The 23957-nt window shown below is 37.1% G+C and overlaps 1 protein-coding gene across 1 annotated transcript; it reads right to left on the reverse strand.

Annotated features, from left to right (window-relative positions):
• Positions 1–932: 932 nt before the first annotated feature.
• SYCP2L (synaptonemal complex protein 2 like) lies at positions 933–23789 on the reverse strand. Its single transcript, XM_078151791.1, has 15 exons — positions 23607–23789; positions 23405–23524; positions 21304–21408; positions 20492–20516; positions 16197–16282; positions 15781–15869; positions 13668–13702; positions 13001–13143; positions 10161–10213; positions 9649–9694; positions 5136–5228; positions 4979–5039; positions 2200–2202; positions 1280–1428; positions 933–968 (listed from the first exon to the last, which is right to left on the reverse strand). The coding sequence occupies exons 1-15, from the start codon at positions 23787–23789 to the stop codon at positions 933–935; spliced, it is 1227 nt and encodes a 408-aa protein (XP_078007917.1).
• Between the last annotated feature and the right edge of the window lie 168 nt (positions 23790–23957).

The following is a 23957-nucleotide window of genomic DNA, read 5'->3' on the forward strand; positions in this document are numbered from 1 at the left end:
CCAGTCTCCTAATTTGACTAGATTTCTGTGAACTTTTCCTTTCTCCCATGATATTATAAGTTTCTTGAGAACACTCAGTCATATCTATTCAACAAAATCAAAAGCCTACTATTATCTCTTAATTCTAGTGCCTTCCCTCTATCATTTCCTATTTATTCTGTATGTACTTCTTTGCACACATTCCCTTGTTCTCCCCACACACACCCCATTAGCTCCTTGAGGTCAGGGGTGGTCTTTTGCCTTTCTACATATCCTGAGCACTTAACACAAAGTTCCTAACACATAGTAGGTGCTTAATAAATGCTTATTGACTGAGTGACTAATATGCAAGGCACCATGCTAGGCACTGGAAATACAAAGACAAAAAGACCCAAAAAACCCCCCCAAAACATAATGCTGTCATCAAGGAGCTTAAACTAAACCACGTACAACCACAAGATAATTTGAGGAAAGAGAATGCACTCAATAAAGAGATCAGAAAAGGCTTCGTGAAGGCATGTGGTTACCCCTGAGCCCAGCTTGAAGAAAAGCTTCAGGGCTTCAACAGGGCAGGTGTGAGGAAGGAAATAGCCCAGCAGAACAAAAGCACTTTGTAAGCCTTAAAATAACAACTCAAAGCCAGTTTGTTAAGAGTTTGTTGGGACAGCTAGATAGCTCAGTGGACACAGCAGCAGCCCTGGAGTCAGGAGGACTTGGGTTCTAATCCAATGGCAGACAATTGAGATTTACTAGTTGTGTGACTCTGGGCAAGTCACATTGCCTCAACAAAAAAAAAAAAAGGAATTTGCTGTGCTGAACAAATTTGCTTTATGAATTATTTGTTACATATATGGGATGATACTAACCACCAGGGACATCAAAATAAGGTAACTCTTGCCCTCAGGGAGCTTAAAAACCTAAATGAAGATTGTGTACTTGTTCCAGAACAGGGATTAAGTTAGAAACCTGTGTTCTTCTCTGTGGAATATCTGGAGGAGAATGAAGGTAGAAACAAAGCAGTAGCAATGATCAAATTAAGACCAATTCTTAATAATCACAGTGAAAGAAGAAAAATGAAATTTGTAGATGGGGGTTGGGAGTGGTGAGTGGCTCATACATCCTATGACACTGTATCTCATAAAGGTCAAGATTTAGCCACTATTTCCAAAGATCTCAAACTTTCCAACCTTTTCTATCAATGAAGATCGAGGTTTTAATGCCAAACAAGAAAGTTGAAGAATCACAAATACTGACATTTTCAAATGAGCAAAAATTAAAACAAAAAAATAAATGAACTTGCCAGGTATTTGTCCTGTCCAAGAACTTTCATGCAAGTTTTTAGTATGTTGCATTGTAAATCAAAATGTATTTCTATTTTCATCACTTCTTTGTTGTTGAAAAGAAGTAGTGGTTTCTTCAGGTAAACAACAAGCACCTTCTTTTTTCCAGCTTTTACTAAAAGAAAAAAAAAAGAGGACACATTATATAGCAGGCATACTGAAAGGGTTGTTTTACTGTTCATAATTTCAAATTACTGAATTAGAAAATGTTTGCTCACCATTGCTACCCACCTAAAATTTCTTGAATTAGTACTTGTATAGATCTGACACTAAATAAACTTCTTGTTTAGTCATTTCAGTTGTGTCCCACTTTTCATGACCCCATTTGGTGTTTTCTTGGTAAAGATACTGGAGTGGTTTGCCTTCTCCAGCTCATTTTACAGCTTGAAGAAACTGAGGCAAACAGGGTTAAGTGACTTACCCAGGGTCACATAGTTATAAGTGTCTGAGGTTAGATTTGAAGTCAAGATGAGTCTTCCTGACTCTAGATTCAGTACTCTCACCACTGTACCACCTACCTGCCAAATAAAATTGGGGTCGGGGCTTTTTAAAAAACTGTTTTTATCAGATTCCAACACTAGCGTCAATGATAACCCTTGCCATCCAGTCTGTCTTTTGACTGGAAAGATGAATGAATCTCTTTTACACCATCACAAAGTAGTCTGTCAGCCTCTGAGTTTTAAAAATAACCTTTTATTTTTAGATAAATATCAGATGAATGGTCTATGGGCTACTTGTTGGGAAAGGAGAGGAAGCAGAGACTTTATAGATTGTTCTGTAAATTGCTAGATAGACAAGTTTCTTGTAGGCATTAAATATTAAGTGAACTCTCCAAAACTAAGAGAAAAAATTGTGAGATGCATCATTGGTACCTTCCCACTTTCTTTTTTAGTTCCTTCTCTCTCTCCTTTCTAGGTAGTCGAGCCCTTGTGATTCCTTTCCCTTTCCCGCCAATGTTGCTCAGGCCCACTTGCTGAGTAGTCAGTAAAGAATCAACTCAGAAGACCTGACCCTCAAAAATACAGTGTGCCTGGATATCACTAACAACAATATTGCCTCAATCAGCTGTGTCCCCAAAAGAAGGGCAACTCCTGAGAAGCCCAGCTACTGCTCCTTTACCCTGCTCTGAAAGGGATTCTAATATTAAGTACAATGAATTTGGAGTCAGAGGACCCAGGTTCAAATTCTGCCCGTGTCACCTTGGACAAATCCCTTCATCTCACTGGGATTTGATTTCCTCACTGTAAAATGAAGGGGTTGGCCCCTAAGGTCCCTTCCAGCCTGAAAAAATCCATGATTATCCTATAGGTGTCCTGAGTGGGAGACATTAAATTCCACTTGTGTATGCAATGCAATACTTTTCTCTCTGATTTTATTTCTACCTTCAAAAAAATTTTTTCCCACTACCAGACATTTTTCCTTTCTACCTCCACACTTGAAAAATAAGAAAAGAAAAGAAAAAAGAAATAAGTAAAAAAACCTCTTGTAACAAGTATATCAAGAAAAAACAAATCCCCATATTGGACATACCCATAAAAGTCTGTCTTACTTTGAATAGTCCATCATCTCTCTGTCAGAAGATTGGCAGCAATCATGAACACCTATTTTTGACCAAAGTACATTTCCAAGTTGACAAAACACAAATAAAACTTATCCCTAATCCATTTTATTATGTATATATACATATATACATATATTTATATATGTATGTATATACATACATATGTATACATGTACACACACACACATTTTTTCCCCTTGGACTGGACTTGTTATTACATAGGCATAAGAAATTCCCAATGAGAAAACTTCCTCCAGTAATACAGATAAGCAACTTCTCTTCAACTACAGTCTTAGTAGCTTATGGCACTAAAAGATTAAGTGACTTGCTCAGGGTCACACAGAGGCACACAGTGTCTGAGGCTGGATATGAACTCAAGTCTTCCCGACTCCAAGCCTAACACTCCAGCCATTGCCTCACCTAGCTGCCTCTAGATGGGGAAACAAAGGATAGGTAGTTTTCACAGAAATGGGGCTAGACAGTACTGGAACAGGGATTGGAATGGGGGCACCTAGGTGGCGAAATAGATAGAGTTCTGGGCCTGGAGTCTATCTTTCTGAGTTCAAATTCAGCCTTAAACACTTACTAGCTATGTGACCCTAGGCAAATCACTTAACCCTGTTTGCCTCACTTTGCTCATCTGTAAAATGAGCTGGAAAAAGGAATGGCAAACAATTTCAGTATCATTGCCAAAAAACTGCAAGCAGGGTTATGAAGAGTCAGACACAACTGAATAACAACAGGGACTAGAACCCAGGTCTTCCAACTCTTGATTTAGTGCTGTTTCCACGGTTGTCTGCTGCCTCTCTTAGATCTTAAGCAAAACAAGAATCCAAAACAAGAATCCTCTCATCTACATCAGTTGCACATTTTCTAACAAATTCTAAAATCCACAGGTTAATTTATCTGATTTATCATAATGACGATGATAGGAAGGCCTAGAAGGGTGTGCCCAGACTCTGCAGGCAATAATGACTGGTCCTCCTACTCTCCCTTAGCCTCAGGGGTTTAGGGTATGTTCAGGGAAGACTAGTACCTCTGGTGTGAGGGCTGCTTTCTACCCTTGGTGTCCACCTGTTCCACCTCTCACCTGTGGTTCCAAGAAGGTGTAGCATGCATAGTGACCACATCCTGGTAAACTGTTTTGGCAGCCCAGCTAAGCCAGATCAAGTGTAACTGAGGGGTCTTAAACCTGTTGGCAAGTTAGAGGGGTATCTACCCCGACCGTGCGAAGACTTCCTCTGGTGGAATGGGTGGATGAGAACAATTTGTTTCAGCATCCATGAAGGCAGCTGAAACAGGCACTGGAAGTGTTTGGGAGGCTCCAAGGAAAGCGTGGGAGAGAAGAGGTATTAGACTGCCTACCAAACTGAAGGTCTACAGAGCTGTTGTGCTGACCTCATTGTCATATGCCTGTGAAACCTGGACAGTATATCAAGGCCATGCCAGAAAATTGAATTGTTTCCATTTGAATTGTCTTAGGAAGATTTTGAAGATCACCTGGCAGGATAAGGATACCAGACACTGAAGTCCTTTTTCAAATTAAACTGCCAAGCATTCAAAACTCTGCTTCAGAGAGTGCAACTCCGATGGGCTGGCCATGTTGTTTGAATGCAAAACACACACTTACCAAAAAGATTATCTTATGGAGAATTCACACAGGACAAGCATTCACATGGTGGTCAGAAGAAGTGATACAAGGATGCTCTTAAGAACTTTGGAATTGATTTGTGACATGGGAGACACTGGCACAGGACCACCCAGCATGGCATGCCCACATTAGACAGGGTGCTGTGCTCTATGAGCAAAACAGAATTGAAATAGCTCAAGAGAAACACAAGATATGCAAACTTAGAGAATCCACCCCAAAGGTTCACACAGACTATTTGTGCCAGACCTGTGGTAGAACATTCCGAGCTCATATTGGTCTGTTCAGCCACAGTCGGACACACTAAAACTTGACTCTAGCATAGTGATGTCATTTTGGTCCTCTTCGAGAACAAAGGCAACCAACCAAGCCTTGGAGAAGAGGAGGCATGGGGGTGTGGGCAAGACACTCAGCACCTCCTTCTGGGCATGCTTATGATGAAGGTTTTACCTTTTATACTGAAACCGTGAACTGCTTCCTTTAGAAGTCTTACCGCGTCCCACAGTTCACCCTTAAAAAATATAAAGGAAACACGTACATATATGTTCACCCAAACTATCTAGAAGCATTTTGATCTGATCAAATGTAGTACAAAAACAACCTTTACCTCAGTATTATCTATATAGAAAGTTATGCTCTGACTTCCTATATTAAAATCAATCCAAAATTTCTCCAGGTTTTCATCATGTGGTTTCTTCACCTGAAAATAAAGACCATTTCTATCATACATGTGCATTCTCAAAAGTCAAAGTAAAATAAAAAAGAAAATCTTTCTGAAAATACTCATTTTGTTAAAAAAGGAAACTAAGGTAGAACTATGGTAATAGAGCCATTTATTTCACAGTGACCATTTTACTTGCTTCCCCAAGACATTAATATTTCACTTTTATCTATATAGATGGGCAGTCATTAGTTGGGTAATGACTGAACAAATCATGATATATAAATTAATGGAATACTATTGTGCCATAAGAAATAATAAAAGGGATAGTTTTAGAGAAAACTGTGAAGATTCATACAAATCTATGCAGAGTGAAGCCAGCAGAATCAAGAGAGTAATTTACAAAACATCATAAACAACTTTAAAAGATTTAGGAACACTGATCAGTGCAATGATCAACCACAATTTCAGAGAAGCAATGGTGCATGCTACCTACCTCCTGATGCAGAAATGATGGGCTGATTCAAAATGAGACATACTTTTTGGACATGATTAGTGTGGGAATTCATTTTACTTGAATATTACGTACACACACACACATACATATATGTGTGTGTGTATATATATATGTGTGTGTGTGTGTGTGTGTGTGTGTGTGTGTGTGTGTGTGTGTATATATATATATATATATACACACACATATGTATATGTTTGCTATAAGGTTTTCCTCCCAATGGGGGAGTACAGGTGGTAGAGAAAATAAATGCTTGTTAATTGAAAAAAAAATTTTTTAATGGAAAAAAAGGGGCAGCTAGGTGACACAGTGCATAGAACACCAGCCCTGAAGTCAGGAGGATCTGAGTTTAAATTCTACCTCAGACACTTACTAGTTGTGTGACCCTGAGCAAGTCATTTAACCAAAAAAAACCCCCAAAAAACAAAAATAGGGGCGGCTAGGTGGTGCAGTGGATAGAGCACCAGCCTTGGATTCAGGAGGACCCGAGTTCAAATCCAGCCTCGGACGCATAACACTAACTAGCTGTGGGACCCTGGACAAATCACTTAACCCCCATTGCCTGCCCCCAAAATAAAAGCAAGTCACTTAACCCCAATTGCGTCTTTAAAAAAAAGAAAGGATGGTAGATATTTCAACTGGCTACAGGATGATTATCTACAGGGCTGCAGTGTTTCTCAGCAAAAATACAAAGAGAAAATTGTCACCAGTTCCTGTAGGATGCTACAGGGTTAAAAATCCCCAAATTACAACAAACTGCTCAAAAATCATTTGTGGATCAGTTAGGGATGTCTGAGATTATAATGACCCTTTCTCCCTCAAACCTCACAAAGTGCTTTGTTTTGTAGCACTTTATTTTGTATTACAGTTATCTGTGTATGTTATGTAGGAGTGTCATATTCCCCCATACTAGACTGGGAAGAGACCAGGAAGATCTTATCTAAAACTTATCTCTCCCAGTGTTTACTACTGTGCTCAGCATTTTTTTTCAGCCTTGCCTCTGATTTCATGGTATAACAACAACAAAGCTAGCATTTATATAGTACCTTATATGTGCCAGGCACATACATTTTTGTACATAACTAATGTGGGGATTTATTTTGCTAGACTAGGCATATTTATTATGAATTTTTCTTTTTTTCCCATCATTCAATAAGGGCATAGTGCAGGGGGGTGGAGGGAGGACATAAATGCTTGTTAAAATTAAAAGAATAGAACAACATGGGGTAACTCTTGGAATAGGGAAAATACCTTGGTTGAAATTTAAGTGCCTAAGAATGAGCCCACTTGAAACAAGGAAGCATAAAGAAGAGAGAGAAAACTTAAACTATGTTAATTAAGATTTTAAACCCCCTGCAGGAAGTTCTTAGTGCCCAGACACCCAATGTGTGGAGTTCCTTTATGGACCTCAATAAAGCCTGAGGTTTTCTTTGGTTAGAGTTCATGACCCTACAGTTTATAGTCTATACTTGGGAAGAAATTATTCTCATCTTTCCTGGGCAATTTTCCATGAGCCCTGAGTGACTACGAAGAAAAGAGATATTCCAGTTTATTTCCTGAGACCCTGTTCTATGCCTATATAGTTTTGTGACAGACAAAACTGCTTTATAAATGAATCTTCAAACTGTGGTACATCGATATGATGAAATATGAATGTACTATGAGAAATTATGAATATGATTTATATTACATTAACTGATGTAAAGCAGAGCCAAGAAAATGACATACACAATGAATATAGCCACATAAATGGAAAAAATAACAACAAAAATCCAACTGAAAGTAGACACTACAGAGTTAAAAAGAATGAGCCTGACCCTCAAAAAAGGCATATAAAAAGACAGCTCCCACCCATTCCTTTGCAGGGCTATTATAAAGAAAGTGTCATATAAATGTGGGATAGCATTAGGGTGAATGAATTTGTCAAAGTATTATTTCTCCTAGGAATATTTAAATTTTTAATAATCTCTCTATACAATTAAATAGAAGGCATTATTTTCTATTGTGGTCAGTCAAAAAGTATTTATTAAGTTCTTATTATGTTCCAAGCTCTGTGCTAAGAGCTGGGGATATAAAAGAAAGGCAAACACAGTCTCTGGCTTCAATTCTAATATGGGAGACAATATTAAAAAATGTGTGTGTGTGTGTGTGTGTGTGTGTGTGTGTGTGTGTGAGAAGAGAAAACAGGCTAATAGAAAAGATTTGCAAAAAATTTTACAATTAAACTCATTTTGCCACCAAAGACAGTAAATCAAGCCACATTTGAATTTCAACATTACAGTCTCAGATGTGTTTATACCATTAAATATAAGACACACACTCTAAAGAAGATGATATGAAAGAGGAAGGCAGGGGTAGGGGAAAAGGAGGTGGGGGTGGAGAGGAAGACCTGGAAAGGCCTCTTGCAGATAATGAAGATTTCAGCCGAAAAGCTTAAAGGAAGCCAGTGAAATGCAGAGGCAAGGAAGAAGCATAATTTATATAAATATCAGACATTATCAATTAGGTGGGAAAAATATTTTGGCAAAGAATATCCTTCTTGCCCCCTGAAATTACGTTGTATTCAAGTTCATTTATTCTCCTTGTGAATAAGAATTGTCCATCACTATTCCCATGATTAAGAGTATTTCCAAAGACCAAGGTTTTTCATGGTAAAAATTTCAAAAGTAAAGCTTAGGCATACCTTATTTGCTGTGATATGCTCTTGTTTCCATGACATAATTTGTTTTTCTCTATTTAATCATCGTTGTTGTTTGCCCCCTCTACATTCGCTACTAACTTTATTGGAGTCCTCACCTATAACCACTACATCAAAAGTCCCAGCCATGCTGCTAATGTCCCTCTCAGCTCACCCTCTGACCTGCTCTACGTCTATCCCAGCTGTCTCACTCCCACTCCTCCATCTCATGAAGCCACCCTGAAGCCTACTGTACAGCTTAAAGTTGTTTTCATTGCTTGCCATACCATTCTTCTTCCAGTTTTGTATTAATTCTGATCTTTGTTCTAACAAGTTGGTGGTCTGATGATATACGTAGCTGGTTTGGGTCAGGACTCCCAAATCAGTAACGAGTCTCTCACTGTCCTTAAAAATAGAATCAATTTCTTTTCTTGTGATGTTACTTGGTGCTTGCTCAGTCTAGAACTTTCTGATTCTTTTTTAAAAGAAAGTATTCATTATGAGAGGTGAGAGCCTTCTGTGTGGGCTACTAGTCTTTAGTCTTTCTCTATCTTTTCCAACCACCTCACCTAGTGCCTCCTCTCTCCATTAAAGTTCCTAAATATCAACAAACACATTGCTAATTTTCAAGAGCTTATCAAATCCTTCACATATGTATTCTTTTACATTTTCCATCCTGTGCAAGAGGCATATATACAAACTGCAATTAAAATGACTTGGCTCCTCCAGTGGTATGTAACTAGACAAAAACCTCACCCTTAGAATACCAACAGCTCAGTTAATATTTATAGATTATAGATAATCTAAGAACTCTGTAGTACTTAGCAATCTCTGCCCCTTTTTCCATCATCCTACTACCATCACTACATAAATGAAAGGCAGCTACATAGGACTGAATGTGACTTTGTGTGTTCCTTTGCTTATTAAATTGCCATAGCCAAATCATTGATCACCAAGTAGCCAAACAATTGGTAGCACAGCTTTCTGTACTTAGGTAGGCTGTTTTGACAAAGTCCACATGGGATATAAGTGGGTTTCTGGAACTCTAAATATCTCAAGTATAGTATAATCTTGACAGGTATAGCTTTTAGGAACTGAAGGTCAAATTCACAAGCCATAATGAGGCAACAGAGTAAGATTTTCTGGCAATTTCCCCCCACAAATAATAAAATAGGTTTCACATTCATAATTAAATTCACTGTAAGCAGTAACCATGCATGGGAGGGGGTAGGGGGCAGGGAGAGAAAAGGAGAGGGAAATAACATTACCTCATATCCATCAACAAAGGCAGCAATACATGGAAATGTATAAACCCTGCAAAACACCACCCTATTAGAAAAATATGATTAGAACCTAAACAAAAATGTAGAAGCTTTATAAACAAATGTTCTCATATAAATCAGGTATGTCGTTACATCCTTTTGGACAGAGTTGGGCAAAGATTCCAACCAATGAATCTCAAAGCTGGTTGCTAATGGAGTTGGTTAACATCTCTAACAGGGAAAGGAATACATCTAGGATAATAAATAGAAAGGTAAAAGGAGTTGGAAGCGCTTTAGTCCATTTCTCTCATTTGACAGATTTGTAAAACTGAGGACCACAGAAGTTAAGTGACATGTCCAAGGTCACACAAATACTAAGCCACAGAGGTAGGATTCAAACCCAGGTCCTCAAATTTCAAAGCCAATGCTCTTTTCATTTGTTCTTCTAAAATATCAAAGATACTTCTAAATCCTACTGCTACCAATAAGCCCAATGATATTCAAATTGAGATTCTTACCTTCTTTTATCACCAAGCTTGTCATTTAGGCAATTAAGAAATCTTCTACTGTCCTTCAATATAAAACAAATGGTAAAATTGTTATTTATCTGTTTAAATTAATGATTGAGATTATAAACCGAATTCTTATTGGCTTGTATTTTACTTTTAGAATGCTAATGAAGAAAAATTTTTCACAATCCCCAAAAAATCCAATGGAAGTAAAATAAGACTGCTTTATGGCACAAAGTTGAATCAAGGCCCACAAAAATCAGAATTACCACAAATTTCAAGAATACAGATAGATATCTGGGACATTTTTCTAGAAGAATTTTTTTTTCAAGGTAAAGCTTAAGTTTCCAGGATGATGCATGTTGCCATTTTTCACTCCCAGAAAGGTAAATTCTTTTCAACATGTTAGGTTTCATTTTCTATTTTAAGTTTCTTCTCTCCCTCTTAGTCTACTTTTTAAAAAAAATCTTTTTGAATTTTTTTTTTGCTTTTTGGTGAGGCAATAGGGAGTAAGTAACTTGCCCAGGGTTACACAGCTAGTTAAATATCAAGTGTCTGAGGCCAGATTTGAACTCAGGTCCTCCTGACTCCAAGGCCAGAGCTCTATCCACTGCACCACCTAGCTGCCCCTCCTAGTCTACTTTTGATGACATATGAGCATGGATCATCTACTCAAATGAATACTTTCAGAGGCATTTACCCAGTTCTTTTCTAGATCCCTTCACGCTATTATCAGATGATAAATACTCTGAAATCATACATTCACTTTTGCATTTGCCTAGAACAAACGCATCTAGGAGGATAAACCTTCCATTCTCTGATCCCCAATTCACATTCTAAATTATTTATTCCAACTATTTCTGGTTATTCTTGCCTCTATTCCCTTTCATTATCAAGAAAGTATTACATTTACTTCTAGTAAGACTCCCCATTTTCCATGTCATTTCTTTGAGTATTAAGCAGACATGCTGTGTGTATATATATATGTGTGTATATATATATATATATATATATATGTGTGTGTGTGTGTGTGTGTGTGTATACATATACATATATATATATATATATATATATACATATACATATATATATACATATATATATATATATACATATATATATATATTTCATATAAAAGAGACTGACATTTTTTCCCTCATGTCAATTAACATTTTGACCAATTTCAGGAGCAATCTATCCTCCTATTCCCTTCCCTCAACCCTAATTTTCCCATTGTGATTATTTGTCCTATGGAAAAACAAAGTGCCAGAGAGGCTGAAACGTGAATCTATGGTGTCTATTTGAAAAAAAAAAAATCATTCTATGATTCTTAAGGGTAGACCAAGTGCTAGGAGGAAGCTTAGTAGTCATGAGATAAAAAATATTGAAAACTTCAGATTTAATTAAAAGTGTAAAATATTACCACTCCAAACACAATTTTTGTTTAAGATGAGCAGAGGGACATCGCAGGCTGTCTTATAGGTAAAAAGATGGTACTCTCCAAAGGAGCCAGTCCCTCACATTTAACCTCCTCAATCTTGACTCCTTAATTTCATATAATAATTTATTTCAGAATACCAAGTAAATTGGACAACAAAATTCTAGCCATTGATGTTGCTCTATTCCAGAGGCACACAGGAGGATAGAATGGCCCATTCATTTGTTCAAAATGTTCTGGTAGACTTAAGTTGTATGGAAGCATATTAATCATTTTTTCCCTCTAGACTATAGAGGATTCGGAGCAGTTAGGTGGTGTAGTGGATAGAGTTCATTTTCCTGAGTTCAAATCTAGCTTCAGACACCTACTAGCTGTGTGACTTAACTTTGTCTGTCTCAGTTTCCTCATCTGTAAAATGAGCTGGAGAAAGAAATGGCTAACCACTCCAGTATTTCTGCCAAGAACACCCCGAATGAGGTCACAAAGAGTCAGGCAGGACTGAACAACAACAAAATAGAGGATTTGCAATTTGCAAAGCCCATGTTCCTTGGATCATGCAATGTAATTCTTACATTCTACAACAAGCCAATCTCCTTTGTGTTCCCAAATACATTATGAGAATTTTTACCTTTCATTGCTTTAGTTAAGTTCCCTCCAATTCTAGAATTCTGTTGCTGTTATGCCCCTAAACCTATCTAACCTTCAAGGTTCATTTCAAGTCACAGCCTTTTCCACCAAGCATTCCAACTCCGTCTGATTTACCTGCACTCTGATATCCTAGAACACTTAGAGGAGCAGCTAGAAGAGTCCCAGGAAGAGCTTTCCAGTACAACCCCCTCATTTTACAGGGGAGGAAATAAGTTCCAGAGAAGTTTCCGTGGCTTGCCCACAGGACCTATTTCAACATACTATCTTAAATTGTCTTTTTGTGTTATACACATAGGTCTCCAGTAATAGTTTAAGCTTCTTAAGCTCTGCAACCATGATCCAAATGCAAACATTTCCAAAGGACTCATGATGAAAAATTCTATCTGCCTCCAGAATAAGAACTGGTGGCATCTGGATACAGACCAAAGCATACTATTTTTCACTTTCTTTCTTCTTTCATTTTTTCTTGGTTCAAGTTTTCTTCCACAAAATGACTAATATGAAAATAGGTTTTACCTGATGGCACATGTATAACCTGTATCAAATTGATTACTGTCTCAGAGAGGGGCACGAGGAGAGAGAGAAGAATAGAATTTGGAACTCAAAAACAAATTTTTTAAAATTGTTTTTAGTTGCAATTGGGGGAAAAATTAAATGTTTTTAAAAAGCTCTGTGACCATATATCTTGCACTTTTTTATATGTCCCATGATATCTAGGTGCTTAATATCTTCAAAATTGAATTTTCTATATAGGGTCTCTTACAGTCTCAAATTCTCTGTTCCTTATCTCTTTGAAAGCTACAGCAACAATGTCATCTTCAAACAACCTATGGGCAAGGTCAGCTTGGGACTTTTTACTCATCATCCTACACAAGGCTTCGGAAAGAGCAACTTGCAGATCATAATCTAAGGATAAAAAAATCAGAAATGACTAAATTCTAAGCATAAAGTAAAAAGTGGTTCCCCAAAGAAGCACTTAATTGCCCTCAAAAATTCCGTCTTCAGAAATAAGCATTGTTTCCTTATATTAAGAGAAATAAAATTTGCTTCACTATCATAAAGTATTTTGGTACTACCTTGCAACCAACCCAACTATACATATAGATTCAAGGCCCACAGAATAAAGGAATATTAAAAGAATCCTTAAAATGCAAAAGGATGCTTAAAGCTATCTATAAAATGCATATATTTATAAATAAAAATTTTAAATTAAGTTTGTTAAAAGTTCATATGAAATAGAATTACAATGCAAGATTATCCAAGATGGCTTCCCACAGTAACTGAAATAATGACTATTTTAATTATTTTGTATTATCAAAATAAAATCTCTTTTAATTTGACATGAATTTAATTCTCACACAAGGATAACAAACAGCAGCATAAAAATACACCAAAGCATGTCTAATTAATAATGCTTCTAAACATCTTACCACCTATGTCCAGAATTGCCCTGGCAAGACCTTTCCTGAAAAAATTAATATACATGAGAGTTCATTTAAATCAAAGAGAACAGTAAAGCTTTATCTATAAGTATTAGATCAATCAGATAAAATTTTATCTACAATGAACAAAAAAAACTAAGGATATTTTCAGGTTCAGTACAAAAATTATAGGCTATTTTTGAAGAAAAAAAATATTTCCTGAACACATATTAAATGGTTATATGAAAGGCTTAAATAAGTAATGAATAACTTTTTACAGCCAATTAAGGTATAATAAATAGCCAATTGAGGTATTTATAAATGAAGGTGAGATTCCAGTTACAGTGCCCTCTCAGTGCCTCAGTTTTTTCATTCAAGAATTGAAGCATCTGAGATCTTTAAAGTCCTGAGTCTATGATTCACACTTCTTATAAGGAATGGTCATTTATACTCATTGCAAATATGTCTGTCACCTAACGAAAATTCAGTTTCTCTAGGACCTCTGACAGTTGGTGCATGATATACATGGTCTGCATTTGATAATTTATCAGTTTTAAAATCAAGCTAAACTTGATTTGGGAATGACATTTCAGTTATTAAATGAATGACATTTCAGTTATTAAATGAAATTATAACTACCACATTATCCTAAATTACATATTTTCTGTGGTTCAACAAAGTCTAAAGTTAAAAATGAAACACTGGTGAAGTCATTTTTTAAAAATCCAAAATAATTTAAAACTCTATTTTATAGGCATCATTTTAAAAGTCTTATGGGAATTTCAAGCTATGGCTCAAAAAAATACATAAACATTAGTTCTAAGTAGTCAATTAGTCAAATAACTCATGCCTAATAATTAAATTCTAAAGAAAAAAAAATTCCAAAACAATAATACAAGTAATGCTACTTAAAAATGAGCTGTCTAGCTTTGCCATATCTCTGATCCCCACCTTTACTCTAAAGCCAGAAATATTTTGAATTGCTCAAAAATATACTTCTAAAAGTAAGTGTAGGCAGCTTATATCATAACTATAAGACTATGTTGAAAAAAAACTATTAAAAAATTGGAGGAAATGATTCCAAATATCTGAACATACAATTAAGATTAGGGAAATCACATATAAGCAGAACCATAAAAGCATCTTTTCCAATTTGATCTTACATTTTAAGAAAGCCTCAATTGTAAAATTCAGATGATAATAATAATATTTATACTCACTGCCTCAAGGTTCTCGGAAGGAACGTACTTTATAAACTATGTACATCTGAGAATTTCTTATCCAAAGCCCAATTCAACCACTGTCAAAAATCCTTATATGTTACTGATAATCACCAAGCTAAAGTCTCCATTTTAATCATCCAGTTCTGATACTTGGGAGTTATCCTCAACTTTTCACTCATTCTCACTTGTCCTGTGTAATCAGTTGCCAAATTCTCGTTGACTTCCTTTTCTCCACATCCTTCACATCTGTTTCTTTCCTACTTATACCACAACCATCCTAGTCCAAAGCTTTCATCACCTCCTATCTAGACCATTGCAACAGCCTAGTACTCTAGTTGGTCCCTGCCTTCAGTCTCTCCCCTTCTCTAAGCCTCTACGTAACGGCAAAGTGTCCTAAGTAGAGTACCTTGTCACTCCTCAGTTCATCAAGCCTCGGTGGCTTTGCACTGAATTTAAACTGAAGACAAACTCCTCTGTCTGGCCTTTAAAGCCTATAACAACAAACTAGCCCCAGGATATCTTTGCAGCCTCAGTACTTATTGCTCTACTTCCTACACTTTCCAAATCAGGGAAACTGTCTTACAGTTTCTTACATTGGACCCTGTATCCCCCTCTCCATGCCTTTACACTGGCCATCCCCATACTGTAATATGCTACTTCCTCACTTCCACCATCTCTCCCTGAGCACCTATTTTCCAGAAGAAAGTGTCTCAGGGCCTGAAGTATAACAAAGTATACAATATAATATTCCAGATAAAGATAATACATAAGGCACTTCACAAATCTTAAAGCACTATATAGATGCTAACTATTGGAGCTATACTATATCATATTTTATGTTGTATTATATCATATTATATCCTTTGTAACATCCCGCAATTGGCTATGAGGCTACTTACATAAGAAAGCACATGTTTTCTGATAAGGGAAATTTCTCTCTCTCTCCCCGAGGTACTTTTTCCAAGATGGAGTTCAAAGTCCTTAGACCCTGTTAAAAGAAACACACACACACACACACACACACACACACACAGAGACAGAGAGAGAGACAAATGAAATATTATAGAAAGCCAAATATGATTTCCCCCCAGATTTCCTAAGCATTGCTATGATCTAGAGGTTATCTGAAAAGCCAGTTAGCCCAAATGCTTTATTTTGCAAATGAGCAAACAGAAGATCAAGGGAAGTTAGGTGACCTGTCAAGTCCCATATCCAGTAAATGCCCCAAGTGAGATTAAACTCAGGTCCTCTGATTCCACATCCAGTCTTTCCCACCACATGACACTTGTCACCATTTTCATCAGTTATAGCATACCTCCTGTCGAATCAAATAATTAATAGTCTTGTTTGCCACTAGAAGTCCTAAGTTAAATAAGAATGAATCCAAGAGCTGGCTTTTTCCTAAAAGCAGAATTAAAACATCAATGAGGCACATGCAAAAAAAAAAAAAGTAACTATTACCAAACTTAAAATATCACAAGATGGCAGGAACCTGGGCCATCCTAGGTAAAGTTGCAAACAAGACAAGTTTGCCGTTGACACCAAAGATCTTCTTTTCTACACTCTTTTGCTCTTACTTAGTTCACCGGACCCACCCATACATACACCCCTCCCAAGTGCTTTCATGATAAGAGTAATGTGTGATAAAGTGTTTGTGATAGGTTTCCTCTCTAGGGGAATGGGCAAGTTAAAAGTAGACCTTTGAAAAGGGCAATGAATCTCTAATGGTGGCATTTCAGTTGCTGGCATCTATACAGGAGAGAGACCTTGGGGGAGGCAGGTACTTCTAGTCTTGGTTAAATCACACATTACGTAGGCAGATGAGTAATTCATAAGTTTGATCTTGACGTGAAAATAAAATTTCTCATTGTCTCATAAATCATTGTCCTAATCTGGGCTGCATTAGACTCATATTTGCAATTCTATGCCGAAGGATAGTTATTAACTTCAGACAGGCCCTGCTCTTTCTGTTTTCCTTCTGTAAGGATACTGGAATGTAGACTCCTTCATGTTTACAAATAAAGAGTATGATTCTACTTTAACAACAAGGTTCTGTAGAGTAAAGCCATTTATTTTTTAACTTCTATCGGGGTGGGGAACCTTCAACCTCCAGGCCACATATGGCCCTCCAGGTCCTCAAATTTGGCCCTTTGACCGAATCCAACCTTCACAGAACAAATTCGTCAGTCAAAGGGCCACACTTGAGGACCTAGAGGGCCTCCAGCCCACAGGTTCCTCACCCCTGCTTACACTTTGAACTCCAGGCCCTTCCCAGTTGCCACAGCCTTTGGCCCTCCCTAACTACAATCATCAGACCATGAACCACCTGACCTAAGATGCTCCCATCTCACCAATATCCTAGTTAAAACCTCAGGGCCATTTTTCTCCACAAGCTTATTCCTTCACATGACAACTAGCAAATTCCAGTGTCCACTCTTCCAATTGCTTACATTGAAAGCTACTGTCCACCTGGGCAAAGACCTCTTTCCCCTGTTACCAGGCCTCTAATTCTCCCCAAACCTACCATTCCCTATTCTTACTCTCGCCTGGCCACCCCTTCTATTATATATGTCCTCTAGAGCTTCCACTCTATTGTTAAAATTCTTCTTCATTCCTTTCATCTTATTTTCTCCTACAGACATCCTTCCATATTCCCCCAGGCTATTAACAAAGTTGAGGAGGATGATTAGAAAAACAGTTAAGAAGTACCTACCAAATAAAGTTAAAAAATTCCTGGCCTTAGCATTGAAGGCCCTCCACAAGCTAGAACCAAGCTACTGGTTTAACCTTATTTCATGTTTCAAACAAGCTAGATCATTCTCTATTCCTTCTTCTTACACAAACTTTGCACATAATTTCCAATTGCTGGAATGAAATTCATCCTCTCACCCTTGGACCCCAAACTTTTTCTGGGAAGTCTTTTCATTCAAGGTCAAACTTAGGGGCTTCTTTCTCAATAAATCCTCCCTGACACTTCAAGAAGGTGAGCTCTCCTTTCAAAAATTTCTCACAGCGCTTGACTTTCCTGCTCTCATCATACTCTCTTCCTGGCCATGTAGTTATTTTGTACCTAGTTATTCACAACCACCCTAGTAGGGTAAGCTCCTTGAGAATAGGGTCTCTCTCATATCTATTTCTGTATCTCCCACATCTAGCAGATCCTTATATATAATAAGTGTTTAACAATTATTTGTTGAACTTAATTTGACTTTTCCTTCTTGCCTTACCCCTCCATGCCTATACAGTTAACACCCTAGTGTAGGCCCTGCCATACTGGCATCTCTGCCTCCAGCCTCTCCTCTCATCAGCTGACTACTAAAACAATTTTCATATTGCATACATAGATCTGATCACAGCACTCCCCAGCTCAGAAACCTTCAATAGATTCTCCTTGCCTAGAGGATAAAAACCAGATTCCTTATCCCATTATATATCATTCTCCACAATCAGGTTCCAACATACTTTTTAGTCTTTTTTCCATATTACTTTGGCTCAACGTTCCATGAATTACTAATTCTCCTCTGATCTAGTCCTTCTCTTCTTAGTGCAATTGTACAGGTCAGTCACCGTGCATGAATAGCCTACCCCCACTGAATTCCATCTTTTTGAGGTCCAGCTCAGGTGCCAGTAACTCCATGCATCCTGCCCTGGTTCCCACAGCTAGAATTCCCTCATCACTGAATCTCTTATGTTGCTTTGCCTGATATTTCTCATGTGCTTAATCATCTCACAACATAGTCCTACACTTCCACCTTGCTGTAAATCTTAAGGTAAATGTGAGCTATTATTTTATTATTGAGAACAGGAACACTGTTAGTTTTTCTTCTTTCTATCCCCAAGGCCTTGCAAGTATTGTGTTCAATAAATATCTGTTGAACTAAATCAGTCCCCCAGAGCTTAAGCATCCTTGGGTAAGTTCCATCAATCAATCAACACTGGTAAGTATAACTTAAGAATTTCTATTTCATCCTAGAGGCAATAGAGTTGATTGAATGTGAGAATAACAAGTTCAAATTTGCATTTAAGGAAAGCTGTATTGATAATTCTGTGTAGGACAGACTTTAATAGGAAAAGACTTGAGGCAAGTTTTTGTTGTTTTGTCAATTAATAAGTGTCTGACTCTTGACCCCATTTGGGGTTTTCTTGGCAAAGACACTGGAGTGGTTTTCTTCTCCAGTTTCATTTTACAGATGAGGAAACTGAGGCAAATAGGGTTAACTTGCCCAAGGTTGAGGATCAATTAAAAGACTTTTGCAATAATCTAGGTGAAAGATGAGAGCTTGAACTAAGTGACAGGAAATGAGGTGAAGAAATGACTGGATTTGGATAAGTAGGTTGAGAGAGAATGAGTAGAAGATAGTGTTCTTGAATATGAAAACTTGAAATTGGAAGCTGAGTTAAATGAACACATTCAAAGGACAGTAACTGATCTTCTCCCCTCCCTTGACCTGTAAACATATGGATAGTCATGTCAGCATCCTTTGAATATTTTTTATCCAAATGGCCAGTGTTTGGCTACTGCTTCTGTTTGAAATGATGCTGTATTTAAATTATGGCCTAAAGCGTGAAGTGCTACTTGGCATCCTCCTCCTCCCTGAAAGCATCCACTCCCTTAACATGGCAGGCTTGTTGCATTACTATGTCAAACAAGTCCTTCTTGCCTCTGCTCAGCCATCTTCGTATAAAGCCAGTGGTTTTCTAAACAGTTTTCTGCTGATATTCACGTAGAGCAGCAAGTACTTAGACCTGTTTGGCTAGTCAATGGAAATCCTATCTAAGGAGGTACATTTCTGTATCAGAGCTGTGTCACACTACCCTTCCTACCCATTCAGTGCTGGAAAAGTAGAATCAAGTCAAATAATGCCTTTTTAATTATATTCCCTAGTATTATAGCTGTAGGACAGTACTGTATTATACTTCTGTGAATGTAAAATATCCTGTACCTGCTTATGATACATAGTAGTGACCATGCTAGATCAGAGCTGTTTTAAATGACATTATTCTAGACAGACCTTTGTTTTTTCCAGATGATGATTGAGAAGCTAATAAAAGGCACCAGGTACCACATCAGTAACAGAATGCTGTTTTTCTGGGATTTAAAAAAACAACCACAACAAAACTTCTTTGTCAGGGGAGGGGGAGGTTTTCAGAGGTTTTTGTTTTGTTCTTGTTTTAGAAACACTGAGCTGAAAAGTCTAATGTGTATAATTTTGTTCAATGACTGCAGAAACTGGAAAGGCTGTTGCTGCTATTGATGCCTAGCAAATTGCTGTTGGTTATCTTTTTATATAAATATATACATATAAAATTTTGGAAACTTTAGCTGTGATGTCAACTTTGGAAAAAGTATTCCACTTGTACTGTGTTGAGTTGGCATTGTACAGAAATTAACAGCCATATTGGTTTAGAAATGTTAAACTTAATTTTTTTTCCATTTGTACAGGGGTAACACACTGTATTAAATGTGTAAGGTCTTATTTATATGGGTTTGATTACAGGAACTAATAAAATATTCTGTAAATAAAAAAAAACCCAGACTATGGGCTTTGTGGCAAGTTCAAGCCTTTCTGCTGATCACCTCTTAATTAAAGCAGCCAGTGATTTACTTACCATTATGACTGCATTTGGAAATTACCTAATAAAAAGGAGAAAACATATGAAGAAGGTGAAGGAAACCATACAACAGCTTTATAAAAAGTTTTAAAAATTAAGCTTTAATTTAAATGCAAGAGTTCTCTGGATAGAGCACAAGTCCTGAAGTCAGGAGGACCTGAGTTCAAATCAGACCTTCTACACTTAATAGCCATGTGACCCTGGGCAAGTCACTTAACCCCAGTTGCCTCCAAATAAACAAACGCAAAGTTTCTTAACCTGGAGTCTGTGAACTTGTTTTGTTGATAGCTGTATATCAATATATATATATATCAATATAATTAGTTTCATGTATAGTTCTATGTATTTTATACATTTAAAAAGCATTATTCTGAGCAGGGGTCCCCAAGCTTCAGACTGCCAATGGGGACCAGAACACGAAATAGAATAAGAACCCCTATTTTAGTACTATTCTCACTGGAAAGCAATGGCGGGGGGGGGGGGGAAGCTGATGATAAATCTATTTCAATTTCAATCCCTTCACATGTCCAGAAATAAGTCCTGTTCAGTTGTTACCAATAGCCATTTTATGGAAGAGAAGAAAATCTCTCAACCTTTTCCTATAATATTCTGCTCCTAAATACAAATTGCCTACAAGGAAATTATTTCCTTCCTTGTTAGGTAAAAGGCTCATAATAAAGTCAGAAATATTCACAAAGCTCACATCTTACAGACACTAAAATTTTATAAAGAATCTCAAAGTTCTTGAAATTTCTAGTTAATTAAATGGCATTTGGCAAATAAAACACCCATTCCCAGTCTTTTCTTACCAAGGCAGTGTTTAAAAAGTCTTCTATAACTTGAACCAAGGACACAGTTATAGTTAGTTCTCCACTGGTCAGAAATCCAATAGTTCTTTCAAACCAGGAAGCCATGTAGAAATAAAAAAATGAGTCATGAGTGACCATGTCACTACTCTCTATTCAACTAAAAAAAAAGATTTTATAGAATTTCAAGGCTTAAAAAACAGCTTCCAAAAAAAAAACTAGTTTTTTTTAATCTACCTTGAAGCTTCATACATAAGGAATTTCATTCTACAATCCAACAGACCTTCTATTGGACAGAGACATATACAGGCAAGGTCATGTTGCAAGATATAGATATAAATAAAGAAAGGCAGCATGGTATGGTGAGTAGAGGACCATCTTTGAAGTCAAAAGACCCAGGTTCAGGTCCTGTCTCTGACATACATTAATTGTATGACCAGAGGCAAGGGACTTATTTACTAAAAAGTGTACTGTTAAATATTTAACAAGAGGAAGATGTATGCACATATAATTTTAAGTTTAAGATGCATTATTAACACTTTAAGTCTATGTAATTAAGAATAAATCAAGCCCTGATTTGTAGCACTTGCCAATTTATGAGGTGTAAATACTCACACTGAAAATTTAACAATGGGTACCAAGGCCAACATATCCCTAGATTCACCTCTAGTGACTCAAGTAACTCTCTATAGACAGTTACCAATCTACATCTGTGAAGGGACCTCCCACACCTGGAATTGCCAAAAATATGAAATCATTGGTCTGGACCAAAAAAACCCTCAGATAAAAGGGTTAGATAGAAATTACAGGAACTCTAAATAGTCATTTAATTCAGGGCTTCTTAAAACTTTTTTCCCCACTCACGACCCCTTTTTGATTTTTACCAGCATTCATTGGCATTGTGTGGCCTGCTGGCCTAAGGGCGTGTGCAGTGCAAAATAAGAATGCTTTGTGTTCAGAACCAAGGCTGCAGTAAAGTTGCTTGACACAGTATCGACAAGCACTGCCAGAAAAACCTTGGATTCATCACACACTTGATTTTGAATTTTTGGTTGTTGTGCATTCAGAAACCTTTTACTGTCACCAAATTTTTTTTTTTTACTCCATATAGGCTTACACTGAAAATGGATCTCTAGGGCATGAATGACAGATGAGAATTCCAGATTTGAGACAGCGCCTATAGGAATGAAAACTTCCAGAATTCTAAACATCGATCATGCTGCAAAATCTGGCTACAGTCAAAACCTTTTCCTGGCAAAAAGCTTTCAGGTAATCCATTTCTTGGGGTTGAGTGCAGGTGCTACCTCTTCTCAGCTCTCCACCTTCCCATCCAAAGCCAAGAATTCTTTCCTATTTCAAAGTCTCCTAAAGCAATTTGTTTGGATCTCTCCTTGAGTTCTATCATACTTCTTTTTGTTATACTTATCTGTCTCCATTACCTAGCCCCCCCAGTAGGATGTAAACTCCTGCTGGGCAATTAAATATTTGTTGAATTGAAGGATATGTATCCAAATGTATACAGAAAGTCAATGGAAAAATGAGACGATTTCAAACGCTCAATTTTCAACAAACTTCTGGGGCTATCTTTAGGATTATGTTGTGATTGTTGAGGACCCTAGCAACATTTATCAATCCAAAAAGGCAGCCCATAAGTAGAATTGACAGTGCTGGGTTAAGGGATAGGCAGGGTTGGAATGGTGATTTCATCGGCCATAACCACCTGTATTTTTCTTGCCCAGTGTCACACACAGGTCAGAGGCAGTACCCAAGTCTTCCTGTCCTCAAAGTCAGTCTATAGCTGCTAGGCCATTTTAACCTCTTCATGTTGGACTAACCATAATTCACCACAATGGTTTTCTTACATGTAGCATAGGCAAAGAGCATCCTTATAAATTTCTCCTTGAATATGATGTTGAAACTAGTAGAAAAGACAACATCTATTTTAACACAATAGCTAAGCAAACTAATTCTTCACCTAAGAAGGAAGGGTGAGGAGAGAAAAGTGATACCTAGAAATGATTGTGATATAAGACAAAAGGGGTAAGACTTTTTTTTTTTAAAAGCCACCACCCACGGCCATGCTCTGTTTAATTAGGACACTTATCTTTGGAATCAATCCTTGTTGAATTAACAGCTGCTCATCTTCTTTGGTATCATCTATGAAGAACCTCTGAATGCATTTCAGCAACAATGAAACACACTGGAATTCATTCTTGTCCAACTCCTGTATTTTCACACCACAATAATGTTAATGAAGCTCAGATCAAATTACATGCTGGCATTCTATCTTCAAAAACTTGACTTGCCTTATTTATCAATCTGTCGAGATTGATTAATAGGAGTTGGTTGTATTTTTGACAAAGAGAGTTCTCTTTTTGATGCAAATATTCTTCTATTTTTTCAAATCCATGACCATGAAATGCATCAGTTATAAGTGATTGCAGCTGGAAAGATAAAAGTTTGAAAATCACCTTTTCAACAAAGATCATTAATGCATACTTGAGTTTCACAGAAATACCATTATGACTAAAACTTCAGTATGGAGATAATTGGGGCTAAAGATAAGGTAAAAGTGAAATATTCTAGAAATATTTTTCTCCAAATATTCTCTAAGCAGAATTCTAGAATTGAGAGTTTCTTTTCAGTTTTCTCATGCA

The sequence above is a fragment of the Phascolarctos cinereus genome, unplaced genomic scaffold (assembly GCF_003287225.1).
Source record: "Phascolarctos cinereus isolate Bilbo 61053 unplaced genomic scaffold, phaCin_HiC Scaffold_4;HRSCAF=312, whole genome shotgun sequence".
NCBI classification, from domain to species: Eukaryota; Metazoa; Chordata; class Mammalia; order Diprotodontia; family Phascolarctidae; genus Phascolarctos; species Phascolarctos cinereus.